Genomic DNA, 15,068 nt, shown 5'->3' with positions numbered 1-15,068 from the left:
AGCGCGTGCCATAGATCTTGTCGCAAAAATAAACTCAAGTATTTGTGTAAACTTATTTTTCCCGAGTTTACATTGTCCACGAAAGCCCAAGATCTACGGTGCTCAATCATCCCACCGTAGATCCCATCTCCTCCCATGCCCCTGTGAAATATAGGCCAGGAGAGGCCAATCTTACTTTTCTGAAAATGGAAAGAATTCTTTACTTCCAATTTGACCTTTCGGACAAAAGAACAAACTATATCTGAACCGAACATGTGGGTCAAACATAGAAAGTGTGCCCACTGGGCCACGTCATGGAGTTGAAAAATCTAGCAAAAGCACATTTTCCCATGCCAAAAAGGAGAATCCCGAAAGAAAAAATGAATCTCTACTGCAGTGTGTAGGTGCAGTTGCTCTACCCCCATTCCAAATAACAATAACCTTCTCTGTTCTCCATCGCGGGTGAGCATCACACCTAGCAAGTAGAGAGCGCAGAGTCTCTCTCTCTCTCTCTCTCTCTCTCTCTCCCCCCCCCAAGTTGCTCTTTCCATTGCGCGCAGATGGGTAAGTAGAGAGCGAGAGAGATCGTCTCTCTCTCTCTCTCTCTCTCTCTCTCTCCCCCTCCTGCACTTCTTACCTTAATTTAGTTTTACTGTGTTTGTTCCAAAGCATCTTGAAGCTGTTGATGTTGCAGCAGCAGGCGAACATGCACACCCACAAAAGCCTCCATTCCTTTCATTCGACGGCAGAGTTCTGTCTCAGCCTGACAATGCCTTTTCGAACCGCTACAGCAATCAGTCGCTCGGCGATGAAGATGACGATGAGGAAGCGCTCAAGTGGGCGGCCTTGGAGAAGCTGCCCACTTTTGACAGACTGCGGTTTGGGATCCTTGAACACGTAAGCAACACTGGCTCCATGAGACATCAAGAAATCGAAATTAGTAAGCTTGGATTAGCTGAGAAGCGGCAACTGATGGAGAAAGTGCTGCATGCAATTGAAGAAGATAATGAGCGTTTTCTTTTGAAGCTAAGAGAAAGAATTGACAGGTGAGAGCTGAGGTATTCACAATGCTGCAAATGTTCTGTTGACACTCTCACACCAAGGAGTGGTGTGTGTTAATTTATGATTAATCAACAAATATGCCCCTTTTTTTTTCTGAGAGGTAGGGTTGGGATTGAGCTTCCCGAAATCGAAGTTCGGTATGAGCATCTTGCCGTTGAAGCGGATGTTCATGTTGGAAGCAGAGCACTGCCAACACTTCGTAACTTCATGATCAATTTAGTAGAGGTAAGTCCATCACTCAAATCACCTTTCGGTTATATGGATGCAAACCTCTTGAGGATTCTGCTTGTGCCTGCGCTCATGTGCAAATCCTGCTTGAGCAAGCCATAGCAAGCTCTAGTACTGTCTAGCTTGCACTATTTTGAGGGGCCCACTTGCTCCTTACATCAACTTCTGCACATTTTAAATAAATTGTGCAGAAAAGGGCATGTACATTTTCCCAATGCGCAGCAAGTTGACAGGCGCAAATTCTGACACTTTTTTGCAAACTTCAGACACGTTCGTTAACCTAAATATGGGTACTCGTAAATGCAGGGATTCTTTAGCTTTCTAGTACCGCCAAAGAAGCATGTTCTTAAGATACTGAAAGGCTTGAATGGGGTCGTCAAGCCCTCGAGGTTAGCTCTTAGTACCATATATGTCTCATGAAATGTTTCACGTTCTTAAGGCAGGGACTGCTCACATTACATTGTGTGTTGCAGAATGACCTTGCTTCTGGGGCCTCCGAGTTCAGGGAAGACAACATTATTGCTTGCCCTTGCCGGAAAGCTGCCTCCTGATTTAAGGGTACGTATTTGCATTCTTTGGCTGCTCTGATCATCACTATCATGCAAGAGACTTGTGCTCTGCTCTCCTTGCCTATGTAGCCTGCTTTCCCAAATTTGAAGTCATATAAACAGTCATTACGTAGTTCTTTTGGGGGACACATACAAGAGCTAAACTAGGGCACTATGTAAGTGTGTTGGGCCTGTCCATTAGACTCTGATAGATGCATGATGAAGCGCATATCAATGGCACTTATATGGGACTGGAATACTTGGGCACTCTTTAATACTTCTGTGTTTCAGATGTTGGGTAGTGTGACGTACAATGGGCATGAGATGACAGAGTTTGTCCCTCAAAGGACCTCTGCCTACATTGGCCAACATGACATACAATTTGCAGAGATGACCGTTCGCGAGACACTGGATTTCTCTGGTCGTTGCCAAGGGGTGGGAACAAGATTTGGTGAGTATTCATTGATGCTTTTGTTGATTTGTTTCTGTCTGTTCATAATGTGGGATGTAGAGGAGAACATGTTTCACCCGTTTGATATTTTTCTCTTTTTCTTGCCAATCACACCAGACATGCTACTGGAGCTCTCTAGAAGAGAAAAGGCTGCTGGTATAAAGCCAGAACCGGACGTTGATGTCTTCATGAAGGTAATAAGAATTTGTCTTACCTTTGCAAGAGCTAAGCTGCTAGCCACGTTGGCTGACTTTGTCTTTTCTGCAGGCCGTCGCATTGGCAGGACAGGAAACAAGCATTGTCACTGATTACGTTTTGAGGGTAAGATCTTCTCATCAATACAGACAGATGCACCCAATGTTTCCAACGTCTTAATTCTAAAATTCTTTCTTTGTGCCGTTGAGGCAGGTCCTTGGACTTGAGATTTGTGCCGATACCTTGGTTGGAGATCAGATGAGGAGGGGAATATCAGGAGGGCAACGAAAGCGTGTCACCACTGGTAAATGCGAGGACTGCTGCTAAGTAGTGATTTGGGAAAAGCATTGTTAGGGCTCATTTCATTCTAGGAACATGTGTATGCATACGCGTGCGTGCGCTTGCTGTGACAAAAAGAGACAGCTCCTCGTCAAGGTGTGGTCAAGGGTTCAAAATTTTCCATGCTGAGGGTTGCATTCTCTGCAAAAGGATTGCATCATCAATGGGGCTTCATAAAAGAAAATAAGAAATACTAACCCTCAAGATTGGAGCTTTTTCCTGATCCTCTGTCATGTGGTCAGGTGAAATTCTTGTAGGACCAGCACAAGCCTTTTTCATGGATGAGATTTCTACAGGGCTGGACAGCTCTACAACTTTCCAGATTGTGAAATGCTTGCAGAACATTGTTCATGTGTTGGATGTGACTATGGTTGTTGCACTTCTGCAGCCTGCACCTGAGACTTTTGAGCTTTTTGATGATGTGATACTTTTGTCCGAGGGTGAAATCATTTACCAGGGTCCTCGTGAGTGTATCCTCGATTTCTTCCAATCAATGGGATTTTGGTGTCCAGAGAGGAAAAATGTTGCTGATTTTCTGCAGGAGGTATGAAATGGTGGCTACTGTAATGACACATCTACATGAGTATATGCATGATGCACAAAGCTATCTTTGCATCAGCGCATGCACGAAACATGGCTCAACCCACTTCTGCCTGTTCATAGACAATGAGTGCACAGCTCTCTATAATGCATATATTGAAAAGGTTTCGAAGTTCTTTTGTTTTCAATTGGAAGGGTGAATGGGTGTATTATGCTCAAAATCAAATGCATGCTCTTCAGGAAGGTCAGATGCCATGTCAGACCTATAGGGTTTGGCTGATTGTTCCTGAATCGCCACATTTATACTCAATACAATTATGCATAGAGATGTACAAATATATACAATAGTTCACTCTTCATGGATCTTTATATATGGAGAGTGTTTTTTTAGCAGCCTAAGTTTGACACAGGTTACATCGAGAAAAGATCAAGCACAATACTGGGCAGATCCAGACAAGTCTTACAGATTCATCTCAGTAAGAGAATTTTCGGAATCTTTCAAGTCATTTCATGTGGGCCAAGCGCTCCAAGCGAAGCTTGCCTGCCCTTTTGACAAATCAAAAAGTCATCCAGCAGCCCTATCGAACCAAATCTATGGGATTTCAAAAGTTGACCTGTTCAAAGCTTGCTTTTGGCGGGAGTGGCTGCTTACTCGTCGCAACTCTTTCCTATACATCTTTGAGGCTTGCCAGGTGTTTGACTTAAGATTCTCTTATTTGCAAGTTCCTCTTAATTTTGAGACAAGGATCTAATAGTCCCATTTACACAAACAGATAACTACTGCAACCATAATTACCATGACGGTCTTTCTTCGCACAGAACTCCATCAAGACAGTGTTGCTGATGCAAATTTATATATGAGTGCTCTTTTTTATGGATTAATAATGATCATGTTTAACGGATTCAGTGAGATGGCTGTGGTTGTCACCAGACTTCCTGTATTTTATAAGCATAGAGATTTGCTCTTTTATCCCTCATGGAGTTATGCCATACCATCAATGATCATAAGGATACCCTTATCTTTGCTTGAGTGTCTTATCTGGGTGTGCTTGACATACTATGTGATTGGATTTGCACCAGGGCCAGCCAGGTTTGTACTAAATCAAAAGTTCCATGGTTTGGTTTCTGAAATCAGCTATCTGACCTCTAATTAGGAGCTCTTGATTTGCAGATTCTTTTCTCAACTCTTTCTATTTTTCTGCCTTTCTCAAATGGCATTGGGTCTCTTCCGTCTCATCGGAGCTATTGGAAGGTCTATGATAATTGCAAGTTCATTTGGCATCTTTTTCTTGACGATTATTTTTGTTTTGGGGGGATTTGTCATATCTAAAGGTAGGTCCCCTCTCTTTTTGTCACATTTTTAAATTTCTGATGGTATGATGAGTGAGGTATTGAATGCCTAGGAGTGGTTTTCAACAGATCAAATTCCCAAATGGTGGATTTGGTTTTACTGGATCTCTCCGACAATGTATGCACAAAATGGCTTAGTAATCAATGAATTTCTGGCGGACCGTTGGGCAAAGGTTCTCTCTTTTCTTTGCATGTAGTTGACACCATTAAAGTAGCGGGGGGTAGTGTGCAAAAGGAGAGGTATTTTAATACATGAAATTTATTTTATTTTAGATCATTTTACTTAGGTTTTTTTAATTGGAAATTAGAAAAAAATTGTAACTTTACCAGGAAGAAGGAAGGGGTCATTTTATTGCCTAACAATATATAAGTGCGTGGGTTTTTTAAATACTTTTGAATGTACATGATGTAGATGGTTTCGTTTAAGTTCACCCCCCAAGTTCTGCAAGTGACCAAATTCATCTATATATGACAACCCTACATGTCACAGCACAATTGAGCATGCTCAAAACCTCTCGGTTAACCAATGCTGTTTTTCTGAAACAGCCTTACAATGGAAGTGTCGATGCACAAACCATTGGAACAGCTATATTGAAAGCACGCGGATTCTTCACAGAGGATTATTGGTATTGGATATCCATTGGAGCATTAATAGGATTTGCCATATTGTACAATGTCCTATTCACATTGGCACTGACCCATCTCAATCGTACGAGTTTTAGTTTTTTTCATTAGTGTTGAAATCATGCACAAGGGCTGTCTCAACTTTTATTTTTCTTGGCAGCACTTGGTAGACCTCAGGCCATCATATCTGAAAAAGATATAAGAGCAGACCACTCAAATGCAAGCAGCAAGGGATTGCAATTATCCAGATTGGCAGCAATTGAACCAGAAACTGATTATCAAGGTAGGAAGTGAATGAACTAGAGAAGCATGACAAGGAACTCAAACAAAGTGCAATTTACCAACACTTGCCTGTATCTTCAAAGTTCTAAATCCAAGTTTGAATCTGCAGGCGCACAAACTAAAAGTAGCAGGCGGTTGAAGGTTGATCATTTTACCGATGTGACAAGCGAGGTTCAGAAGAAAGGAATGATCCTTCCATTTCAACCACTTTCCATTGCATTCAATGCAATCAACTACTATGTTGACATGCCTTTGGTAAGAAATCTTCCCGGTGGCACTCATAAGGTTTTCACTCTGGGGCTGACATGCTTTAGAACATGTTTCCTGCTTGGAACATAGCCATTTATGCTCCTGTTTTTGCTAGGGTTTCAGTTAGGACAATGCGTTCCTTTTTTGTAATATTTTATGATGAGAAATATGGTCATCACCTGTACCTTGATGGGCCATTTCGACTGTTAATGTATCTTTTTTGCGTATATAGAGTTTGTTTGGTGTTAAAACTTGTACTAGCAATTCTGTGAATGTGTGTGTAGGAAATCAAAGCTCAAGGCGTCCTTGAAGATAAGCTGCAGCTCCTACAAGATGTAAGTGGGGCTTTTAGGCCAGGGGTCCTTACAGCTCTTGTTGGTGTTAGTGGTGCTGGAAAAAGTACTCTGATGGATGTTTTAGCCGGAAGAAAAACGGGCGGTTACATAAAGGGCGATATTTGGATCTCTGGGTATCCCAAGAAGCAAGAAAGTTTTGCAAGAATCTCAGGTTATTGTGAACAAAATGATATCCACTCCCCAAATGTGACCGTACTAGAGTCCCTCGTGTACTCAGCATGGCTTCGTTTACCTGCAGAAATTAACAAGAGTAAAAGAATGGTATGCACTTAGTTGCCTCCTATGTTCTGTTGTCTTGAGGCACAAAGATGATGTCTTTTACTTTTAACTGCACTTTGCAGATGTTTGTGGAAGAGATACTGGAGCTTGTTGAGCTCAACCCTCTTCGAGATGCTCTAGTGGGTCTTCCTGGTGTGAATGGGCTTTCCACAGAGCAAAGAAAAAGACTCACAGTTGCAGTTGAACTTGTCGCGAACCCTTCAATAATTTTTATGGATGAGCCCACATCCGGCTTGGATGCCCGAGCTGCAGCTATTGTAATGAGAACAGTACGCAATACTGTAGATACAGGGCGGACGGTGGTCTGCACGATACATCAACCAAGCATTGACATATTTGAGTCTTTTGATGAGGTTTGCAAGACTGCCCCCTCTTTCAATTAGTTTTTAGCATGTTCTGTTTACCTTCAATTCACTGTTCTTCATGAGATGAATGTATGCTGGTCTCTACTCCATAGCGATCTTCTCTTTCCCTCTGTACATCATGTCCACAGCTTTTGTATTTCCCTTGACGATATGCTCCTTCTAAGGCATCTCAGGGGGCCTTCAAGTACTACTAATACAACTGTGTCCCTTTGGAAAAATCAAGTCGTTTTTATCAGTAGCAAAACTTGACACAGTTGTTTAGCCCAATAAACAACGTTTAAAATCTTGTTGCAGTTGCTTTTGCTAAAAAGAGGTGGGCAAGTCATCTATGCAGGACCTCTTGGTCATCAGTCTTGTCATCTTATAGATTACTTCCAGGTAAAAACTTCAAAGGTGCAATAAATTAAGCTTGCTCTGCCATCCTTGATGCTTGAAGAAATCTAAGTTGCTTCTAACAGGCAATACCAGGAGTTCACCACATCAAGGAGGGTTACAACCCTGCTGCTTGGATGCTCGACATCAGCTCACCCTCGGCAGAGAGTCAGCTTGGCGTCAACTTTGCAGAGAACTACAGAAATTCTACTCTTTATCAGTAAGTTGAATAAAGACAGCTTCAAAACAATCCGTAATCATGGCCCTGGCCCCTTACCCCTTTCTTTCTTTTTGGTTGCAGACAAAATCAGGCACTAATTAAAGAGCTAAGCATCCCTCTTCCTGGTTCTGAGGACCTCTCTTTTGCCACAACCTACTCCCAATCTTTCCTTCAGCAGTGCATGGCTTGTCTTTGGAAACAACACTGGTCTTATTGGCGCAATCCATACTACAATGCAGTCCGAATGCTGTTCACAAATGCCATAGCATTGTTGTGTGGAACAATTTTCTGGAACCTTGGTGACAAGACGTAAAGGCTTTTCTACAATGTTTGCTCAAATGATTTGATTCTTGCAACTTTAACCAGGACTGTCCAAAGTTTGCAAGTCTTTAAACCATTCACCATGGCTTCTCATGTGATTCGATGCATACGAAATCTACTGTACATGATCTCCACATTTTGAAACATTTGCAGACACACTGTTCATCATACGCTGCATAACAAACAATCAATCTAGCTCATCTGCATCCCTGCTTGTAGTGGCATCATTTATTTACTGCCTTCTGAAGTTGCTAAATGTGTACTTTGTTTATGGCAGGGACACCATCCAGGACTTGAGCAACATTATGGGTGCTATGTATGTAGCATCGCTATTGCTGGGATTCAGCAATGCAAGCACAGTCGAGCCTGTGGTTGACATTGAACGGACCGTTTTTTATCGTGAAAGAGGGGCAGGAATGTACTCTGCACTACCATATGCATTTGCTCAGGTACTTACTGAATGAGGCACATTCCTTTAACCAAAGAGGACATTAGAAATAGCATTGATAAACTAACATCGGTTGCAAATCTGCTGTGGTGACAGGCTATAATCGAGATTCCATACGTTTTCCTTCAAAGCGTTCTGTTTACGCTGATTACATATCCAATGATCGGCTTTGACTGGACTGCAGTCAAATTCTTTTACTACCTATTCTTTTTATCCTTCACCCTTCTATATTTCACTTACTATGGCATGATGTGTGTGGCCATCACACCAAATGTCCATTTTGCTGCCATAATCACTACCTTCCTTTTCACCTTCTGGAACTTGTTCTGTGGCTTTATAATTCCACGGAAGGTAAGCAGAGAGAGAGAGAAGGCTAAAGCTCTCTGAACTAATTAGGTTTGCATTTGTTTGCTCAAAAGAGATCTTCAAGATGTTCATCAGAAACTTGATTTTTCTTCTTACCTTTACCTGATATACCAGAAAATTCCGGTGTGGTGGAGATGGTATTCTTGGGCAAACCCAGTACAATGGACGCTTTATGGAGTGATTACATCTCAGGTTGGTGATATCAAGACACAGATAAGTGATCCTGACAACACCGGTGCTCCACAATCTGTTAGGCAGTACATCGAGGACACTTTCGGGTACAAGCATGACTTCTTGGGAGTGGTAGCTGGAATGCACTTGGTCTGGGTCTTCCTGTTTTTGTTCATTTTTGCATATGGCATCAAGAAACTCAACTTCCAAAAGCGATGACAGCGCTGGACAAGATGCTGATGCTACCTAAGTATGGATGGCATTCTCAATTGTTGAGGATGGCATATTCTATGGAATCTAGCATATTCCACTAATTAAGGGGTGTTTCCCAAGTGGACCACGATGTCGACAAGCATCCTTGCTAATAGTTTCTCCAACTGCAACTCATGTCTACTTGCCAAAATGACCCAACATACAAAACATGAACCTTTACAAAGCTCCCCACAAATGGGGAAGAAAAATTTGTAGACCTATTCACTGTTCACTCCATGCCCCTCCTGCAAAAGCTTGGTAGGCTTTAATGAAGTCAATCATGTATGGAGACAATTTCGACACATCAATTCTTTTATTTGACAACATCCAAACAATTTATGAAGCAAACCATGATAGCAAAATACTTTTTCAATGTGCATTTTTGCAGCAATTTGTGATGCCAAAAAATTCAACATCTTTGCTTAACATGGGATGAATCGAGAACGTATGAAGCAAGAAAACAGCTTATCTATGAAAGAGTCTTGTGTATCTGTAACTGACTGAAATGCTTTAGCAACAATATGAGAGCAAACACATATGGGTATACACACACAAGTTTCAATCAATTGTTAAATCGTAGTAGCGAGTGTGTTAGTACAAAGATAAGGTTTGCCCTAGAATGATGAATTTTTGTACAAGCTACGGGAAAAATCTCTTGGTGAGGGAGAAAAAAACATCCGGTGTTCCGAAGTGTCTCCACACACATCAATACCATAATATGGTAACACCTTCCCCCTAGAGTGATGCAGTGAACATGAGTTGACACTCATGCATAGGGAGGTGCCACAACTTACATGATTATTCCACAAAGGGAACCAAAGCTTAGACCTTACAAGGTAGGACCTTAGTGAAAAGATCAGTAGGGTTGTCTTACGTAGATGCAGAAGCCAAGTTTTCATCTCTTATAGAGACTCTCTCCCTAACATAATGATAACGCACCTCAATGTGCTTTATGTGAGCATGGAACATGAGTTCCTTGCAATTGCCAAAACACCTTGCTCCCCAACACCCAAGTTGTCCATAAGCATACAAGCCAAAAGGAACTCAAAAGTAGATGCTATGAAACCTCTCAGAGATGGTTTTAACTCGTTAGATAGAGTCATGAGATATCAATATCAGAAATGTCTCGGATCATTTCTACTTGAGATACAGAGACATAGAGAGTCTCTATTGAGAGGGCATAGACAGAGACAGTCCCAGAGACGCCGCATCTCAGATTTCTTCAGTCCGAGTACCACAGAGGCAGAGGGGACACCACCACCACAGAGCTCGGTTCCCACCCATACACACCAGCGGTACTCTCATCGACCGAGCTATAGAGTTGGGGAGATCCAGACGACCACGACTGAGGAGGGGATCCACGCAGCACCGACGGAGATTGCGGCAGACGATCCACAGGATTCTAGCACGACACCCAGAGTGTCGATCAGGATAGGCTTCATGCTATTGCTATATTGTATCATGGTGACACTTATCCCCACTTTGTACCTTTGTGGCATTATACCATTGCTCAGCTTACCAGCCACCCATAGGAGTTGGTAGCACTCCTATCTCAATTTCTAGTTTGTAGTTTTCTTTGTTTGTACCCAGACTTGGTACTAGACTCACCATTGTAATCAGTTTGGTCTCATAGGTCATTTGGCCTTTTGTAGACGTTAATATATCATTTCATTTCATTTCATTTCTCTCTCAATGCACACTGACCTGAACCCATCAAACGCAAGAGAGAGATGCGTGTGATGAGGGGCTGTCGGAATCCCTCCCCCTTTTATATATAGTATAGATGCTCATGAGTAGATTGTAGGATGCTTCTTGCTCGGCCAAAATATGCAGGAGCTGTCGAGCATGAAAGAAAAGATTGGTCGATATTCATGTATCAATAGCCCAATCCAAGTCTAAAAATGCAAAATTTGGTGGAAATGATCTCCCCCTTGAAGATAAAACAAACTAAGATGTACAGTGTGACTATATTAGAGAAAGATCCAGCTAACTGCCCTCGAAAGATTAGTCGGCATTCATGTATCATCATCACAATCCAAGTTTAAAAATGCAAAATTTGGTGGCAACGATCTCCCCCTTCAAGGTAAAACAACTAAGATGTACAATGTCACTAAATTAGAGAAAGATCCACCTAACTGCCTTCCGATGCATAGACCATGGACTATGTATAAATGTGCTCATTGAAGAAACCGCAACATAAACATCTAGCCACATAGTGTTTTTGTAAACTAGCTTGCTTTTAAGAGCAGATAATTGGCTTAAAACATAGCTACTCAAACATGAGGTCTACAACGATTCATGCTTCAACCTTGTACTGCTAAAATTCAAGATGCATCCTCACAAATTGAAGCCACATTGCTTGCAAGCCTTCGACACACGTCATCCGAAACTAAAGTGCCTCAATCAATGGTTGAGTTCTTCCTCAAAAGTTCAACAATCATTATGTTGAAATGTGATAGTTAACACTAATTCTGTAATTGGACACTCAAATGTTGTGAGATAACGTCTTGTTTTTCCACCAACTTGTCATAAATATTTAGTGAACCTAGGAACAAGATTTATAAGCCATGCTCCTTATCTAAGTAGGTTATGAGGTGAATATTGTAGAGGAATTTGTTCAGGGAAAAATCTTTGTAAAATTAAGATATTTGTGATAAGTTTTAAGGTGAAACTTTTGGAAAAATCTAGTGTCAAAATTGTTATAGAAGCAAGTATAGAGTTTGTATAGGGTTAATCATTTGTAAATGGAAATACACTTATTTTCTTATAACTACTTAGCAAATATAGATTTTTCATAGGTTTGATCATTTGTGAATAGAAATACACTTACTTTAACAAGAACTTAAATCGTGCTATTTAGTTATTGTGGCAAAAGTGTGCTATAAACAAAAAAAAACCAATTGTTGAAAATACTACCAAAGAGCCATTTTTGGCCTTTCAAAGCCTCTTTTTTCAACACGACAAGGTTCATGTGCAAAAGCAAAGGGCTATGTTATATCTATAGGTCAAAGACCATCAGCCAAGGTTTCAAACTCACTAGCATCTTGCATATCAAGCTCATTTCAAATATTTTGCACTGCAAAATTGATTGCACATCTTTATGAAAAAACCTATGGAAGTGTGCTTAAATTTTTTCCAAATGCATCGAAATGAAGTATTTGTACACATATAAATAGTATAAATAAAAAAGTTAAATTATAGACTGGCTAATCTCTCATGATTTAAAAATGCAAAATTCAACATGTGTAGGAGTTGATATAATTTAACTAAACATCAAATACTAACACCTTAAGTAATGAATTGATAAATACATATCATAAAAGAATGTAAAGTTTCATAAAAGATAAATTGAATTCACAAAAGTTGCATATCAATCCCACACAACTTTCCCTATTAGCTTGCTAGGTGGTGCAGTGAGATCGATAATTCGGCTAAATCATCGTGCATGGAGGCAGTGGCCAGGGGTCAAGAGTTCATCACCAAGGGCCAACAACTTGAGGCCCAATCATCCAGTCCTAATGGAAGCGAACAGGAAAGTGGCAAGGCATTGCAGGAGGACCATCCCAAGAGATCTTATGAGGAGGCTAGGAGAGGTGCGTTTGACTATGTCCTTTCAATTGGAGAGACGACCTTTCAAGCCCTGAAGAAAAGCCCACCACAGATAGTCGAAGTGGGTTATGCGTGCACGGTGTCGGCTCCATTGGCACTGATTAAAAAAACGCTTGCTGCAGTGGCCAGTTCCTCTTTGGTGTTTGGCTTTATGGGTAGAGTGCCTTCACACATAGACCTGATCAGATGGATATCCAGCCTGGCAATCCTCAACCATGATGAAATGATTGACTATGTCCAATATCTGACCAAAGGGTTTTACACTGTCCGATTCAATGACCCTATTGCAACTGACTCCTGATGCACCTCAACCGCTTCCCTATGTGCGTCTTACCTTGGAACCTGTCCTTCGAATCTCCAGAGGCTTTTAAGGATTTGTGCTTGGTGTGGGTCGACTTTGCTAACTTACCAATCTGATTGTGGGATAATCTTAAGACCTTGCAAGTACCCTAGGACTCCTCTGTTTGTACCTGTACACACAAAGTTGGGGACCGCGGCTAATAAAGTGTGCATGTGCTGGGATGTACGTAAGCCTCCTCTAGAGAGCATGGTTATTAATGTAGTTGTAGGTCTAAAAGTGGTCCCTCTTAGATTTGGTACGTTTTTTTGGAGCATGTTTCAGGTGCAATGGGTTCTGCCACTTTGCTAGAGATTTCCATATGAATGGTACTAGTGTAACTGAAGAGGATAGGACAAAACAAGCACGAGCAACCACAAGTAAAGAATCGAATGTGTCCAACATGAAAGTTGAAGTGGCAAATCAAGGAGAAGGTGGAAGCAATAATGATAACGAAGTACTCAAAATCTGACAAGATGGGCACTCATGAGTACACTCTTCAGGACCAATATTCAATTGATGAGCAGAGCGCTAATGCCAAAAACAATCATGCCATGCAAATAGTATAATCCTCGGATTTCCCTATGATCAAAACACCAGGGAAGCCTCTTCAAAAACTTTCCCTGGTCCTTACCTCGAGGAAGATGGACGAGGGCTGGCAACAAGTCTCTGTCATCAAGTGCAAGCATGTTATTACCTTCGTGCGGAGCAATTCACCACCGCTAGGAGAATCCCCTAGATAATTCGGAGTCCTCCATTAAGTTGGGGAACCCTTTTGAGGCCTTGCATGCCACAATTTGAAGGACCTACTGACTTGCCCCTTTGGACATTCCTTAAGCTTGCTATGTGGCTATGGAGATGGCTGAACACAAGGAGGCATCTCAGTTTTTTTTTTTGCAGTACTTTGCACCACTTCAAAGCATGTTAAGTTGTTGATATTCCTTGGATTTTATAGCTAATGGTGATTACGTCTGTATGAACGGTTTTTTTCTTCCATACAGAGTACGTTTGCATGGTTTTTCTCCTCTAACATGATACATGTTGCGCTGTTGAGATTATTAACCGCCTCTCTCTGACTTGGTTATTGTGCTAGATGGATAGTAAGTTATGTTTCACTGGTAGCTTTTGGGTAAAACCTTATTACACCTTTGGTTTGTTCTAGTGGAACCACTGCATAAACAATGTTCTGGCTCTAAATAAAGCTATTTTTTGGCGGCCAATATGGCACATTACTTTACTGGTTTCTGCAGTGATTCTAGTAGAAATTTGTCTTAACACTATGCCGCTTGTTTTTTTTTAATAGAGAAGTGATGGGGTGGTATAATATACCGTTGACACTCACGAGAAAGGTAATTTTGTATTTGGTACTACTAGCCCCAAAGGAGGGTGATTGTTATTGATACTTTGTGGAATGTTGACTGCATATCGTGAAGTAACCTTTGTTCCATCTGATACCGAGTTCATATTAGGTCACCAACATATTGAAGGGTGCTACTTTTTATGTTAATTTCCGGGGCGCGATAGTTTTTTTTAAAACTTTGTTATGGCTAATTTGACTAGATTTAGTAGGTCTTCTTCTCATTTGGCATACTAACTGAGGTATGATGGATTCCGTATGCCCAATGTGTGCTTATGAGATTTGGTTTTACTTGATAACATAGCCAAGTTTGTTACCTTAAACTATCAATAGAATTTTTTGTTGTTTAGAGATATCTGAGGCCGCTGATTTGGATAATTTATGGCTTTATGGTACTTAAAAAAGCTAGAGGAACTGGAGCTTGAAAAATCTAGCAAAATAATCTAGATATTGAAAGACTGATCTATGGGTTGATATGGGGGTTAAGACACTTGGATCAAAAGGGGTGGTGGCCTTCTTATCAGAATCAGGTGTATGCTATTATCAATTTAAGGACTAATAAAAAATGGGGCTATATAGAAACCTTACTTATAAGTACTTCCATAAATATTTGGTATAATAAACTTTTTTCAAAACAATAAAAACCAAAGAACTTGAATACATAAACACTTTGGACAATAGTTTTAAGTTGAAAAAGTTGTAAGTTGGACATGGATAACAACTGTTATAGTCCATTGACACCTGTAAAACACATCCAAGGCTAATGTA

The 15,068-nt window shown here is 41.0% G+C and overlaps 1 protein-coding gene across 2 annotated transcripts; it reads left to right on the top strand.

Moving 5' to 3' along the window:
- The first annotated feature begins 389 nt into the window (after positions 1–389).
- Positions 390–9,359, top strand: LOC147421927 (pleiotropic drug resistance protein 1-like). 2 transcript variants are annotated; one of them, XM_086502871.1, is made up of 25 exons: positions 390–543; positions 674–1,025; positions 1,146–1,266; positions 1,576–1,658; positions 1,743–1,827; positions 2,109–2,268; positions 2,386–2,462; positions 2,536–2,589; positions 2,677–2,767; positions 3,045–3,346; positions 3,753–4,034; positions 4,116–4,432; positions 4,514–4,674; positions 4,762–4,865; positions 5,239–5,401; positions 5,477–5,599; positions 5,708–5,853; positions 6,132–6,464; positions 6,545–6,835; positions 7,142–7,225; positions 7,306–7,439; positions 7,521–7,748; positions 8,038–8,209; positions 8,305–8,559; positions 8,689–9,359. In XM_086502871.1, exons 1-25 carry the CDS (start codon positions 540–542, stop codon positions 8,962–8,964), a joined length of 4,398 nt encoding a protein of 1,465 aa, XP_086358997.1. In that variant the 5' UTR covers positions 390–539; the 3' UTR covers positions 8,965–9,359. The 2 variants fall into 2 exon arrangements, with proteins under 2 accessions (XP_086358997.1, XP_086358998.1); XM_086502872.1 differs by having other exon boundaries at positions 397–543; positions 677–1,025.
- Positions 9,360–15,068: the final 5,709 nt, after the last annotated feature.

Source organism: Adiantum capillus-veneris, chromosome 27 (genome assembly GCF_014529385.1).
Source record: "Adiantum capillus-veneris isolate H3 chromosome 27, ASM1452938v2, whole genome shotgun sequence".
Taxonomy (NCBI): Eukaryota; Viridiplantae; Streptophyta; class Polypodiopsida; order Polypodiales; family Pteridaceae; genus Adiantum; species Adiantum capillus-veneris.
The sequence above is the reverse complement of the archived record's forward strand: the minus strand, read 5'-3'. Positions and strand labels throughout refer to the sequence as shown.

Coding starts and splice junctions, on each gene's coding strand:
- LOC147421927 (XM_086502871.1), top strand. Junction 4,433..4,513: donor TTTGCACCAGGGCCAGCCAG/GTTTGTACTAAA, acceptor CTTGATTTGCAG/ATTCTTTTCTCAACTCTTTC. Junction 4,866..5,238: donor TGGCGGACCGTTGGGCAAAG/GTTCTCTCTTTT, acceptor TTTCTGAAACAG/CCTTACAATGGAAGTGTCGA.